At 51.4% G+C, this 13,654-nt stretch overlaps 1 protein-coding gene across 2 annotated transcripts; it reads right to left on the bottom strand.

Moving 5' to 3' along the window:
- Nucleotides 1-7,245: 7,245 nt before the first annotated feature.
- NECAP2 (NECAP endocytosis associated 2) lies at nucleotides 7,246-11,639 on the bottom strand. 2 transcript variants are annotated; one of them, XM_074161585.1, is made up of 8 exons: nucleotides 11,506-11,639; nucleotides 10,640-10,740; nucleotides 10,431-10,535; nucleotides 9,868-9,949; nucleotides 9,244-9,352; nucleotides 8,699-8,876; nucleotides 8,463-8,547; nucleotides 7,246-8,090 (listed from the first exon to the last, which is right to left on the bottom strand). In XM_074161585.1, exons 1-8 carry the CDS (start codon nucleotides 11,619-11,621, stop codon nucleotides 8,042-8,044), a joined length of 825 nt encoding a protein of 274 aa, XP_074017686.1. In that variant the 5' UTR covers nucleotides 11,622-11,639; the 3' UTR covers nucleotides 7,246-8,041. The 2 variants fall into 2 exon arrangements, with proteins under 2 accessions (XP_074017686.1, XP_074017687.1); XM_074161586.1 differs by having other exon boundaries at nucleotides 7,251-7,661; nucleotides 11,506-11,632.
- Nucleotides 11,640-13,654: the final 2,015 nt, after the last annotated feature.

Raw genomic sequence — 13,654 nt, 5'->3', positions numbered from 1 at the left:
TCGTTGCAGTCACGAGAGTGCTGCAGATTTGCAGCGGCGACCGCAAAGCCGCTGCGAATTTGTGTTGGCGGTCGCAAATCGGCTGCAGATTCACAGCTGCGATCGCAAGACGGCGGCAAATTTGCAGTTACGGCCACGAAACCGCGGCAAATTTGCGTCTGCGATGACACAGCTGCCGCAGATCTGCAGTTACAACCACCAAACCCCCGTGAATTTGCCGTCGCAACCACAAAACCGCCGCAGACTTGCGGCTGTGATCGCAAAATCGCTGCGGATTTATGACTGCGATCGTAAAACCGCTGCAAATTTGCAATTGCGATGAAAAAAACGGCTGCAGATTTGCAGTTGCGACCACAAAAACCGCCGCAGATTTGCAGTTGCGATCGCAAATCTGCCGCAAATTTGCAGGTGCGATCACAAAAACCGCTGCAGATCTATAATTGCAATTGAAAAATCGCTGCAAATTTGCAATTGTGATCCCCAAACCTCTGCAGATTTGTAACCGTGATCCCCAAACCGCTGCAGATTTATAATTGCAACTGTAAAATCCCTGAAAATTTGCAATTGCGATGACAAAACCGCTGCAGATTTGCAGTTGCGATCGCAAATCTGCCGCAAATCTGCAGTTGCGGTAACAAAACTGCCGCGAATTCGCTCTTGCCATCACAAAACCGCTGCAGATTTGCAGGTGCGATCACAAAAACCGCTGCAGATCTATAATTGCAATCGAAAAATTGCTGCAAATTTGCAATTGTGATCCCAAAACCGCTGCAGAACAGCAGCTGCGACCCCAAAACCTCTGCAGATTTATAGCTGCAACTGCAAAACTGCTGCAAATTTGTGTTTGCAATCATAAAACTGCTGCAGCTTCAGAGCTGCCATCACCAAACAGAAACAGATTTGCAGCCGCAATCGCAAAACCGCAGCAAATTTGCAATTGTGATCACAAAAAACGCTGCAAATTTGCAACTGTGAACCCCACACCACTGCAGATTTATAATTGCAATTGTAAAACCGCTGCAAATTTACAATTGTGATCACAAAACTGCTGCAGATTTATAATTGGAAATGTAAAATCACTGCAGATTTGCAATTGTGATCATAAAAATCGCTGCAAATTTGCAATTGTGATCGTAAAAACGCTGCAAATTTGCAGCTGTAATCCCAAAACCGCCGCAAATTCAGTTGTGATCACAAAACTGCTGCAAATTTGTAGCTGCAATCACAAATCTGCCACAAATTTGCAATTGCGATAACAAAACCGCCGCAAACTTGTAGCTGCGAACCCCAAACCGCTGCAGATTTAGAATTGCAATTGTAAAATCCCTGCAAATTTGCAGCTGTGAAGACAAAAGCGCTGCAGATGTGCAGTTGTGATCACAAAAATCATTGCAAATTTGCAATTGTGGTCACAAAACCGCTGCAGATTTAGAATTGTAATTGTAAAACTGCTGCAAATTTGGAATTGTGATGCCAAAACCGCTGCAAATTTGCAGTCGTGGTCCCAAAATCACCTCAGATTTGCAGCTGTGATCATAAAACTGCCACAGATTTGCAATCGTGATCCCAAAACCGCTGCAGAATTATAATTGCAATTGTAAAATCCCTGTAAATTTGGAATTCTGATCCAAAAATCCCTGCAGATTTGCAGCTGCGATCCCCAAATCACCTCAGATTTGCAGCCGTGATCCCCAAACCGCTGCAGATTTAGAATCGCAATGGTAAAACCGCCGCAAATTTGCAATTGCGATGACAAATCTGCCGCAAATTTGCAATTGCGATAACAAAACTGCTGCAGAATTATAATTGTAATTGTAATGTTGCTGCAAATTTGCAATTGTGATCCCCAAACCGCTGCAGAATTATAACTGCAATTGTAAAATCCCTGCAAATTTGGAATTCTGATCCAAAAAACCCTGCAGATTTGCAGCTGCGGTCCCAAAATCACCTCAGATTTGCAGCCGTGATCCCCAAACCGCTGCAGATTTAGAATCACAATGGTAAAACCGCTGCAAATTTCAAGTTGTGGTCACAAAATCACCTCAGAATTGCAGCTGTGATCATAAAACTGCCACAAATTTGCAATTGTGATCCCCAAACCGCTGCAGATTTAGAATCGCAATGGTAAAACTGCTGCAAATTTGCAGTCGTGGTCCCAAAATCACCTCAGATTTGCAGCCGTGATCCCCAAACCGCTGCAGATTTAGAATCACAATGGTAAAACTGCTGCAAATTTGCAGTTGTGATGACAAATCTGCCACGAATTTGCAATTGCGATAACAAAACTGCTGCAGAATTATAATTGCAATTGTAAAATCCCTGTAAATTTGGAATTCTGATCCAAAAAACCCTGCAGATTTGCAGTCGTGATCACAAAATCACCTCAGATTTGCAATTTTGATCATAAAACTGCCACAGATTTAGAACTGCAATGGTAAAACTGTTGCAAATTTGCATTTGTGATCCCCAAACCACTGCAGATTTAGAATTGCAATTGTAAAATCGCTGCAAATTTGCAGTTGTGATCCAAAAAACCCTGCAGATTTGCAGCTGCGATCCCCAAATCACCTCAGATTTGCAGCCGTGATCCCAAAACCGCTGCAAATTTAGAATCGCAATTGTAAAACCGCTGCAAATTTGCAGTCGTGGTCCCAAAATCACCTCAGATTTGCAGCTGTGATCACAAAACTGCCGCAGATTTAGAACTGCAATTGTAAAGTCGCTGCAAATTTGGAATTCTGATCCAAAAAACCCTGCAGATTTGCAGCTGCGATCCCCAAATCACCTCAGGTTTGCAGCCGTGATCCCAAAACCGCTGCAGATTTAGAATCGCAATTGTAAAACTGCTGCAAATTTCAAGTCGTGGTCACAAAATCACCTCAGATTTGCAGCTGTGATCATAAAACTGCCACAGATTTGCAATCGTGATCCCAAAACCGCTGCAGAATTATAATTGCAATTGTAAAATCCCTGTAAATTTGGAATTCTGATCCAAAAATCCCTGCAGATTTGCAGCTGCGATCCTCAAATCACCTCAGATTTGCAGCCGTGATCCCCAAACCGCTGCAGATTTAGAATCGCAATGGTAAAACTGCTGCAAATTTGCAGTTGTGATGACAAATCTGCCGCAAATTTGCAATTGCGATAACAAAACTGCTGCAGAATTATAATTGTAATTGTAATGTTGCTGCAAATTTGCAATTGTGATCCCCAAACCGCTGCAGAATTATAATTGCAATTGTAAAATCGCTGCAAATTTGGAATTCTGATCCAAAAAACCCTGCAGATTTGCAGCCGTGATCCCCAAATCACCTCAGATTTGCAGCCGTGATCCCCAAACCGCTGCAGATTCAGAATCGCAATTGTAAAACCGCTGCAAATTTGCAGTCGTGGTCCCAAAATCACCTCAGATTTGCAGCTGTGATCATAGAACTGCCACAGATTTGCAAGTGTGATCCCAAAAACCGCTGCAGATTTAGAATCGCAATTGTAAAACCGCTGCAAATTTGTAATTGTGATCCCAAAAATCGCTGCAAATTTGCAATTGTGATCCCCAAACCGCTGCAGATTTAGAATCGCAATGGTAAAACCGCTGCAAATTTGCAGTTGTGATGACAAATCTGCCGCAAATTTGCAATTGGGATAACAAAACTGCTGCAGAATTATAATTGCAATTGTAAAATCGCTGCAAATTTGGAATTGTGATCCCAAAACCGCTGCAGATTTAGAATTGCAATTGTAAAATCCCTGCAAATTTGCAGTTGTGATCCAAAAAACCCTGCAGATTTGCAGCTGCGATCCCCAAATCACCTCAGATTTGCAGCCGTGATCCCAAAACCGCTGCAAATTTAGAATCGCAATTGTAAAACCGCTGCAAATTTGCAGTCGTGGTCCCAAAATCACCTCAGATTTGCAGCTGTGATCCAAAAAACCCTGCAGATTTGCAGCTGCGATCCCCAAATCACCTCAGATTTGCAGCCGTGATCCCCAAACCGCTGCAGATTTAGAATCGCAATGGTAAAACTGCTGCAAATTTGCAGTTGTGATGACAAATCTGCTGCAAATTTGCAATTGGGATAACAAAACTGCTGCAGAATTATAATTGCAATTGTAAAATTGCTGCAAATTTGCAATTGTGATCCCAAAACCGCTGCAGAATTATAATTGCAATTGTAAAGTCGCTGCAGATTTGCAGCTGCGATCCCCAAATCACCTCAGATTTGCAGCCGTGATCACAAAACCGCTGCAGATTTAGAATCGCAATGGTAAAACCGCTGCAAATTTCAAGTTGTGGTCACAAAATCACCTCAGATTTGCAGCTGTGATCATAAAACTGCCACAAATTTGCAATTGTGATCCCCAAACCGCTGCAGATTTAGAATCACAATGGTAAAACTGCTGCAAATTTGCAGTTGTGATGACAAATCTGCCACGAATTTGCAATTGCGATAACAAAACTGCTGCAGAATTATAATTGCAATTGTAAAATCCCTGTAAATTTGGAATTCTGATCCAAAAAACCCTGCAGATTTGCAGTCGTGATCACAAAATCACCTCAGATTTGCAATTTTGATCATAAAACTGCCACAGATTTAGAACTGCAATGGTAAAACTGCTGCAAATTTGCAATTGTGATCCCAAAACCGCTGCAGATTTAGAATTGCAATTGTAAAATCCCTGCAAATTTGCAGTTGTGATCCAAAAAACCCTGCAGATTTGCAGCTGCGATCCCCAAATCACCTCAGATTTGCAGTCGTGATCCCCAAACCGCTGCAGAATTATAACTGCAATTGTAAAATCCCTGCAAATTTGGAATTCTGATCCAAAAATCCCTGCAGATTTGCAGCTGCGATCCCCAAATCACCTCAGATTTGCAGTCGTGATCCCCAAACCGCTGCAGAATTATAACTGCAATTGTAAAATCCCTGCAAATTTGGAATTCTGATCCAAAAATCCCTGCAGATTTGCAGCTGCGATCCCCAAATCACCTCAGATTTGCAGTCGTGATCCCAAAACCGCTGCAGATTCAGAATCGCAATTGTAAAACCGCTGCAAATTTGCAGTCGTGGTCCCAAAATCACCTCAGATTTGCAGCTGTGATCATAGAACTGCCACAGATTTGCAATCGTGATCCCAAAACCGCTGCAGAATTATAATTGCAATTGTAAAATCCCTGTAAATTTGGAATTCTGATCCAAAAATCCCTGCAGATTTGCAGCTGCGATCCCCAAATCACCTCAGATTTGCAGCCGTGATCCCCAAACCGCTGCAGATTTAGAATCGCAATTCTAAAACCGCTGCAAATTTGGCATTCTGACCCAAAAAACCCTGCAGATTTGCAGTTGTGATCACAAAATCACCTCAGATTTGCAGCTGCGACCCCCAAACCGCTGCCGGTTCGTGCCTGCGGTCACACAAGCGCTGCAGAACTGCGCCCCCCCCCCCCGCCCCCCCGCCTCCCCCCCCCCAAAAAAAAAAACTTGCTGCCGATCTGCATCCTGCAGCTCGGCACTTCCCAGCACAAAAGCACCTTTCACCCTCTGAAAAAAAAAAAAACCTTTAAAAGTGCCATTTTCTGTCACAAACCCGCCCCCCCCCCCCCCCCCCCCCGCGGCCGCTCCCGCGAGAGCAGCCACCAGTTCCCGCTGGGGACCCGGGGGGGGGGGGGACAGGGATGGGGACACCCACCTCAACCACAGCCTCTTCCGTGGGCTCCTCTTCCCTCATGGGCTCCCCGGGGGGGGGGGGCAGCGAGCCGCGGGGTCCTGGCTCCGAAAAACCCCCTTTTTTGGGTTTTTTTTTGGGGGGGGGGGGGGGGGGCCTGCGAGAGGGAAGCGGATGCGGGGTTGGAATTAGCCCGAAATCCTCACTTTTTTTCCCCTCCCTTCGTGACGGCGGGGACCCTCCTCTTCCTGGTCACCTCGGGGGGGGGTGGGGGGTGTCCTCCATGCCACCAGCGAGGCCACATTTTAGCTTCCAACCCCCCAAAACCATCACAAAAATCCCTCCTCCCCCCCCCCCCCCCCGCCATGAAGGGTTTTGTAAATAAACCCAACCAACCCTTCGGCGGGACGGGGGGGCGGGAAATAAAGGAAAATATTCAAAAATAGGAGCATCCGGCGCTACCCCGTACCCAAAATGGGTGGAAATGTGCTTACTTTGCCTTACTTTGCTGCTCTGGTCCCCCCCCCAAAGCTGGAATTGCTGCCCCCCCCCCGGGAAAGGAGCTCCTTGGAGAGAGTCCGCCAGCCCTCTCGTTAAATCCCGGCCTTCGTTAAGCTCATTAAAAGCCCAGGGTTTGCTCTGGCAGGAAAAAGCCTTGGGGTGGAGCGTGGGGGGGTCGCTACGGGGCCAAGTGACATTAAACACACACACACACACACACACACACCCCCCCTCGGGGCCACACGTCCCCTCATCCCGGGGCAGCAATTTTTACACCCCCCCACCCCCCCCACCCCCTTGGGGGGGTAAGTAATTAAAGACTTTCTGCCCCCCCCACTCCCCCCCCACCAGGAAAGCTGTTAAATCCCCAATCCAAGCTCAAAACGGTCCAGAAGTGTGTGTGGGGGGGTGGGCTGGAGGGATCCCAGCTCCCAAAATAAATCACGGATCTCAGCTCCGAGCCCCCCCCCCCGCCCCGGGAGGGTCGGTGTCTCCCGGCCGCTCACACCCCCCGGGAAAATGCCATTTCTCCTCCTCAAAACCCATGGGATTGAGGATTTACGGATTCTCAGATGTTTGCACAGTCAGCAGGAGATGCCTCCAGGCTCCCCCCCCCCCCCCCCCCCAGCTTTGGGGAGGCAAGAAATCTTATTTCCCCCCCCCATTTTTTTCCTCCTTACCTTCCCCTCCCGGAGCCCTTCACAACCATCAACCCACTGCTAAGCAACCAGCCTCTGTTGTGCTTCGCTGTGTGTCGTCCCCCCCCCCGTCTCCTCGACACCAGCAAGGAGGGGGAAGAACCACAAAAACCCCAGTCCCCACAAAGGGGGGGGGGGGGTGTGTGTTAAAAAAATTCATATTTGGCATTAAAACCCTTTTATTCTTCATTTTTGAAGCCTTCCAGCGCTCCCCCGGCTTCGCACCCTCGCTGCCAGGTGAAGCGAAGCCCTTGGAATCAAAATGCTCCTCATCCAGCTGGAAATGGAAATAATAATCAAAGAAAAAAAAAAAACCAAAAAACCAACCCAAACCCCCCCCCCAAAAAATAAATAAGCAGGACTTTGTACACAGAAAGGCCTTAATATAAATAGGTAAGAAAATATTTATTTGTTTCAAGAGGAATCTCAACCCCGGCTCTGTCAAAGAGACCGACTCCGCTCTGTCCTTCGTGGCAAATATCGCTTCATTAAAATCTCCCCAGAAGTTAAAGAAACAAACAAACAAACCCCAAATATTCTCTCTTCAAAACAGAGGTGAAAAAATACATCTTCCCGCAGTAAGAAATTCAGGATTTCAGCATCAAAACCGCAGCGGTTTGGCTTCCCCTCCCACCCCCCCCAGCTGCAGGGCAGAGAAAAAGCGCTGAGAAAAAAATCAGGGGGGGACGCTGGGCATCTCGTCTGGATTTTCGCCGGCAAAGTGTCTCCAGGAGGACGCCCCCCCACCGGGGAAGGGTTTATCCAGCCCAAATCCGTGAGGAAGGCACCCGGGAGGCTCTGTCGCATCCAAAATTACCTTAATTAGGGCGGGGCTGAGAGTGAGGGTCCCCCTGCTCCGAGCACTCGCTCACCCTCTCGTTAATTAAGGAGAGGCGACGAAGCCGACGGCTTTATTTTTTGGTAGGAAGGAGAAGCCTCAGAGGTTTATCCAGGTGAAAAATACACGCCCACCCCCCCCCCCCCAAGGCGGAGGGCGCTGGCGTGGAGTGTTTTAAGGCACGTGTTCGTTTATTTCAGCATTTCGATGCCGGGGGGGGGACGGGGACGGGGGGGGATATTTCAGGGCAGGAGGGGGGGGGGGTGTCCCCAAGCCCCCTGCTTTGGTCCGGAAGGAGTGACGAGGATCCCAGCACCCGCGCGGGGCCGAGGGGCCGGGGTCAGAACTGAACCCAGCCCGCGTTCGCCTGGGTCGGGTTAGAAGCCGACCTGGAGAGGGGGGGGGAAAAAAGAGGGGGAAAAAGAGGTTTTAGACACCGAAAGGGCTGCGACACGTGGGGAGGGAGCTGGGGAGCCAGAAATGGATCCTCTGGGGTCACCCCAAAGCCGGGGAAAGCACGGGGTGGGGAGGAAGAGGAAGGCAGCACCCACGGACCTTCAGCGAGCTGGGGGAAATTGGGACAGGCGCCGTCAGAGCCACTTTTAAATCCCAAACGGGTGTTTGGATGGAGCCGTGTCCCCCCCCACCCCAGCAAGGGTTTTCAGCAAAACCAGCAGGATTTGGTTCAGATGGGGTTGGTTTTTTTTAACGCTGTGGGGCCACACACACACACACACACACAAACCCCCCCCCGGCCTCACCCCGAAGCTTTGGCAAAGTCTCCCCAGACATCGGCGGCGGCGGCAGAGGGAGCAGCAGCCGGCTGCGGCCAGGCCAAGAGGGAGTCTGTCGGCAGCCAGGAACGTCGGGAGGAGAGAAAACAAACGTCAGGGGTTATTTCCCACTCTTATTCCCAGATTCCCCCCTCTGTTTTCCCCAACTTTGACGGATAAAACTGAACGTAAAGAGCTTTCAGCGTGGCTGCGTGACCACGGACCTGTGATGGGGGTGCCCGGGAGCTGGGTGGGCACGGAGACGGAAGACGGACGCTCTCCCGAAGGACAAACCGGAGCCGAAGATTTTCCTCCGGGAGGTGGGGGGAGCAAGCTCAGGCCCCCGAGGCCTGCGGGACGCGGCCTGGTGTTCCCCGTTGCTCCTTCTTTTTTCTTCATATTCTGAAAGAAGAGAGGGAAACTTGGGCGGTGTCACGGTTAAATCCAGAGCCGGAGCGTGATTTCTCCCAGCCACGGCTCGCGCGAAGCCAAATTGCTTTATTCTGGGGGGGGGAAAAACTACTGCGTTGCGACATCCCGCTGGTGGAGGAGCAAGAAGCATCAAAACAAGGATGTTTTTTTACCCGCAACTCCCCCCCCGCCACAAACCCACAGACGTGGATCTGTAATGAGGAACTCTAAGAACATCCCCTCTGCAAATCACTGCACGCAGCGTTTTCACCGAGGGCTCCGCACCGGGCTTCCCCCTGCACGGGGATTTCAGGGAGAAGCCGCACCGGGGACAGATTTAGCTGGAAAAGCCCCTCACCGCAATGTTGAGTTTGATGGTTTGCCCCTCCTTGAAGCCCAGGTCCAGTTTGGGTCCCTGATCGGGGTTCTCGGCCTGTTTGGCCAGCTCGCTCTGCTGCCTCACCCATCTGCAGGAATTAAACGAGAAGAAAAGGACACGTCAAACGACCAGCCTGAGGCTCCCCCGGAACAAATCCTGCCCGAGATCATCCCTTCTGCCCGGCAGCAGCTCTTTAAAGGTGCTGGGTGTGATCCGAGACCCCACCACCAGCGTCTCGAGCCGCATGGATCCTCCTCGAGCGGCACACCCCATCCTGCCCCAAAGCCCCACTGTCTCCCAGAAGCTGGAGCAGCGTCCCAGTCCCTCAGGAGCAGCCCCTTGCTGGTGGCACAGGAACAGAAGGAAAGGAATTAGGGAATGTGCCCAATTTTGGACTGGGAATCCCAGTTTGGGAGCCTGCTGGGAAATATTTGTGAGAGGGAGAGTTGCCTGTGCAGAGGAACAGGCGTTTCCACCCCTTTACACCACGCTTGCCCTCTCAAGCGCCACAGGAGCTCACAGCTTCCTCTTCCCCTCCGCTTCTGGCAGACACCCGCAAAAAGAAATTGAGCTGAGGGGACACAGGGAGAGGCCCAAACTCACTTAAAATGGTCTTGGAGAGCCACGTTGAAGTCAAAAGCATCCCCTCGGTCGACAAAGCCGACTCCGATGAAAGCTCGGCGGCCTGGGGAAGGAGGAAGAGTAAGGGCTGGAGTCACAAAGCGGCAGAGGAAGAGGGAGGGGACACCCCATCCCGCACACCCCCTGTGCCCACCGCCTCCCTCCAGCTGGAGCTGGGACTCCAGAGACTGAGATACGGGCCCGGAGATATCTTTAGGTTGTTGGTTGCGCGTCCAGGGCTTAGTAAAACCAGCTTTTAAATTAATATAAGCGAGTCAGAGCAGGAATTGGCATCACGGTGATGACTTTTCATAGAGAGGCGTCCTCGTGCCAACGGCGAGCAGCAAGATGAAACTGTTTTTATTCCTGGCGAAGGACAGAGCGCAGCCGACGCGTGGGAGTGAGATAATTCACCCCTTTGCCACCGTACAGAGGGAACATTTAGCTCTTGAAAGCAAGAATCCTTCACAAAAAAAGAGCAGCGAGGGCACCGCAGGCTTTCTGAGGCGATTCCCTCAATCTGTTCCCCACGTATCGCGACGTACCGTTCCCGTCTTCGATCCGGATGACAAAATATCTGCTGGAGTCCGTCACGCTCTCCACAGCGATGCCAGGGAACTGCTCCACCGGCGCCTGGGCAAAGAGTTCACCTGAAAGAGAGAAACGGGAGCAGGTTAATGCCGGGGCGTAGCATCTCTGCGTCACCTTCCTCCCCAGGAAGAGGCGCGGAGCCGTCGCCTTCCCTCCTCCTCACCTGAGGTCTTGTCTTCCAGCTTAATGAAGGCGATTTTGCCCTTGGCGGTGATCCGCAGCCTGCCGCTCCACGCCGGCTGGTCCAGCTGCCACTCTGCAGCTCTGGAGAAAGAGGAAACGGCACCCGACGCTTGAGCTGCCTCTCACATCCCAGACAACGCCACTGACCTATTTTGATGCCCCCCGTAACAACGTGACGGAACCCGGTCTGCTCGACACCCCGCACCAACGGCACCGAAGCAGCGCAAGCAAGAAGCCGCTCGCACCCACGCTCGCTGCGGAAGGAGGTAGATTTGTCACGGCATCATCACGTCGTTTCACTCCGAACCAGCCGGGGCCCCTGAAAAAACCGGGCGTCGGGTCCCAGCGAGGGCCCGGGCAAGAATTGCATAAGAGGTTTCGCTTCCCTTTCCACGGGATCTCCAGCTCGAAAGGAGTTTCTTGGGGGTTCTGAGGTGCCTCAGCTACAGCCTGGCTCTGCCAGGGCAGCCTTTAGTCCAGGCTGAGGGGAGAGGAGCCCCAAAACACACACACACACATACGGGGTGGGGGGGGGGGTGGTGGTGGTGGAGATACCCCGCTGGGGGCCGGGATGTGGGGCAGAGATACCTCAAGGGGGGGGGGGGGGGGGTAAGGCCTGGCTGCCCCACAGCGGTATAAGCTGCCCCATAAGCCGTACACCTTATGGGGAGGGGATCCCGACACCCCACGGGGAGGGAGGCAACCCCCCCCCCACACCCCCATGACAGGATGGGCGCAGACACCCTGCGGGGAGGGAGGAAACAGCCCCCACGGAACCCAATGAGGGGCAGAAGCCACACACACACACAGCGGGAAGGAGCTGAGGGGAGAGGGGGCAGGCCCCACCTGTAGCCGCGGTTGGAGGCCCGCGGCGGCACCCGGTAGACGTGTACGGCCGGCTTCACGCACAGCACCGCCTCGTACTCCTCCTCCTCCGCCGCCGCCGCCGCCATGGCCGCCATCGCGGCGGAACTCCTCCCGCCGCCGCTCTGGCCTCTCCCGCCTCCATGGTAGGTCCCGCCTCTATGGTACCGCCCCCTTCCCCTCAGCGGGAGCAAGGGGAGAGGTGGGCCCAGATGAACCTCCTGAAGTTCAACAAAAGCAATCCCTGCACCCGGGCCGAGACAATCCTGGGTGTAAATACAGCCCGAGGGATGAGGTATTAGGAAGCAGCCCTGAGGAGAAGAAGGGACTCGGGGGTGCTGGTGGAGGAGAAGCTGGAGATGAGCAGGGGATGTGCGCTCGCACCTTCTCATAAGCAAATAGCGATAAAACAAGAGGGAACGGCTTCAGGTTGCGACAGGGTAGGTTTAGACTAGACGTCAGGAGGAAATTCTTCACAGTGAGAGCGATCGGACGCTGGAACGGGCTGCCCAGGGAGGTGGTTGAGGTGGTCTTAAACCAGGGAGGTGGTCTTAAACTGATCCTGGGATGAGTTTAAGAGTCATTTAGATGTGGCGTTGGGGGATACGGTGTAGGGAAGAAATTTGTAGAGCAGAGTAGATGGTTGGACTCGATGATCCCAAGGGTCTTTTCCAACCTGAATGATTTTATATTTCACTGAATTTCACTGAATTTTTAGAGTTGGAAGGGACCATAAAGATCATCTAGTCCAACCCCCCTGCTGAAGCAGGATTGTCCAGAGCATGTCAGAGCATGTTACTCAGGGCTGCATCCAGGCGGGTCCTGAAGATCTCCAGAGAAGGGGACTCCACACCCTCCCTGGGCAGCCTGTTCCAGGGCTCTGCCACCCTCACCATAAAGAAGTTTTTTCTCATATTTGAGTGGAACCTCCCATGTTCCAGCTTGTGCCCGTTGCCCCTCGTCCTCTCACTGGCAACCACTGAAAAGAGTCCGGCTCCATCCTCCTTCAACCCACCCTTCAGATACTTATAAGCATAGATAAGGTCTCCCCTCAGCCTTCTCTTCTCCAGGCTAAAGAGCCCCAGCTCTCTCAGCCTTTCTTCGTAAGGGAGATGCTCCAATCCTTGAATCATCCTCGTTGCCCTTCGCTGGACTCTTTCCAGTAGTTCCCTGTCCCTCTTGAATTCCTCTTGAATTGATATTGAATAAGATATCTCCCTCTTGAATTGATCTTGAATCCCTCCCTATCCCTCTTGAATATGATTCTTGCAGCCCAGAAGGCCAACCACGTCCTGGGCCGCATCGAAAGAAGTGTTGCCAGCAGATCCAGAGAGGCGATTCTGCCACTTTACTCACCTCACCTGGAGCACTGTGTGCAGGTCTGGAACCCTCGATATAGAAAGGACATGGACCTGATGGAGCGGGGTCCAGAGGAGGGCCACCAAAATGATCAAGAGGTTGGAGGACCTCTACTATGAGGACAGGCTGAGGGAGCTGGGGTTGTTCAGCCTGGAGAAGAGGAGGCTCCGGGGAGACCTAATAGCAACCTTCCAGTACCTGAGGGGGGCTGTCCCGGTTTGAAGTAAAACTGAACCAATTTTCTGTTCTGCGATTTTACATCTTAGCTAGGCCTCTTCTAAATCTCTGAAATTAAGGGTATATTGAGGAGAAAACTGCTGGTTCTCAGAATGATAAGCCCAATGTTTGTGCTCCACGCCAAGGAATGGTGTGCAGGGAGGCCTTGCTTATAGTTATTGCTGTAACAACCAAGGTCGGCCAATTTCGTTATTTGCCCCCTTAGAGGGTCGGAAATGGAAAAACGTAGAGGGGTCACATCGGTGGGGAGGAACAGACAGGAGAGGTGACCCAAACCTGACCAACTGGGGTATTCCATCCCATCTGCCCCACACTCAGTGTAAAAGCTGAGGGATCAAAGGGTCAGCCCCTTCCTGCGATGGCCAACGTCCAGAGAGGACTCTGTCTGTTCATCTGTCTGCTCCCCAGTTCGAGAAAGACAAGAAACTACTGGAAAGAGTCCAGCGGAAGGCTACGAAGATAATCAAGGGACTGGAGCACCTCTCTTATGAGGAAAGGGTGAGAGACCTGGGCCTGTTTAGCCTGGAGAAGAGAA

Source organism: Numenius arquata, chromosome 20, assembly GCF_964106895.1.
Source record: "Numenius arquata chromosome 20, bNumArq3.hap1.1, whole genome shotgun sequence".
Taxonomy (NCBI): domain Eukaryota; kingdom Metazoa; phylum Chordata; class Aves; order Charadriiformes; family Scolopacidae; genus Numenius; species Numenius arquata.
The sequence above is the reverse complement of the archived record's forward strand: the minus strand, read 5'-3'. Positions and strand labels throughout refer to the sequence as shown.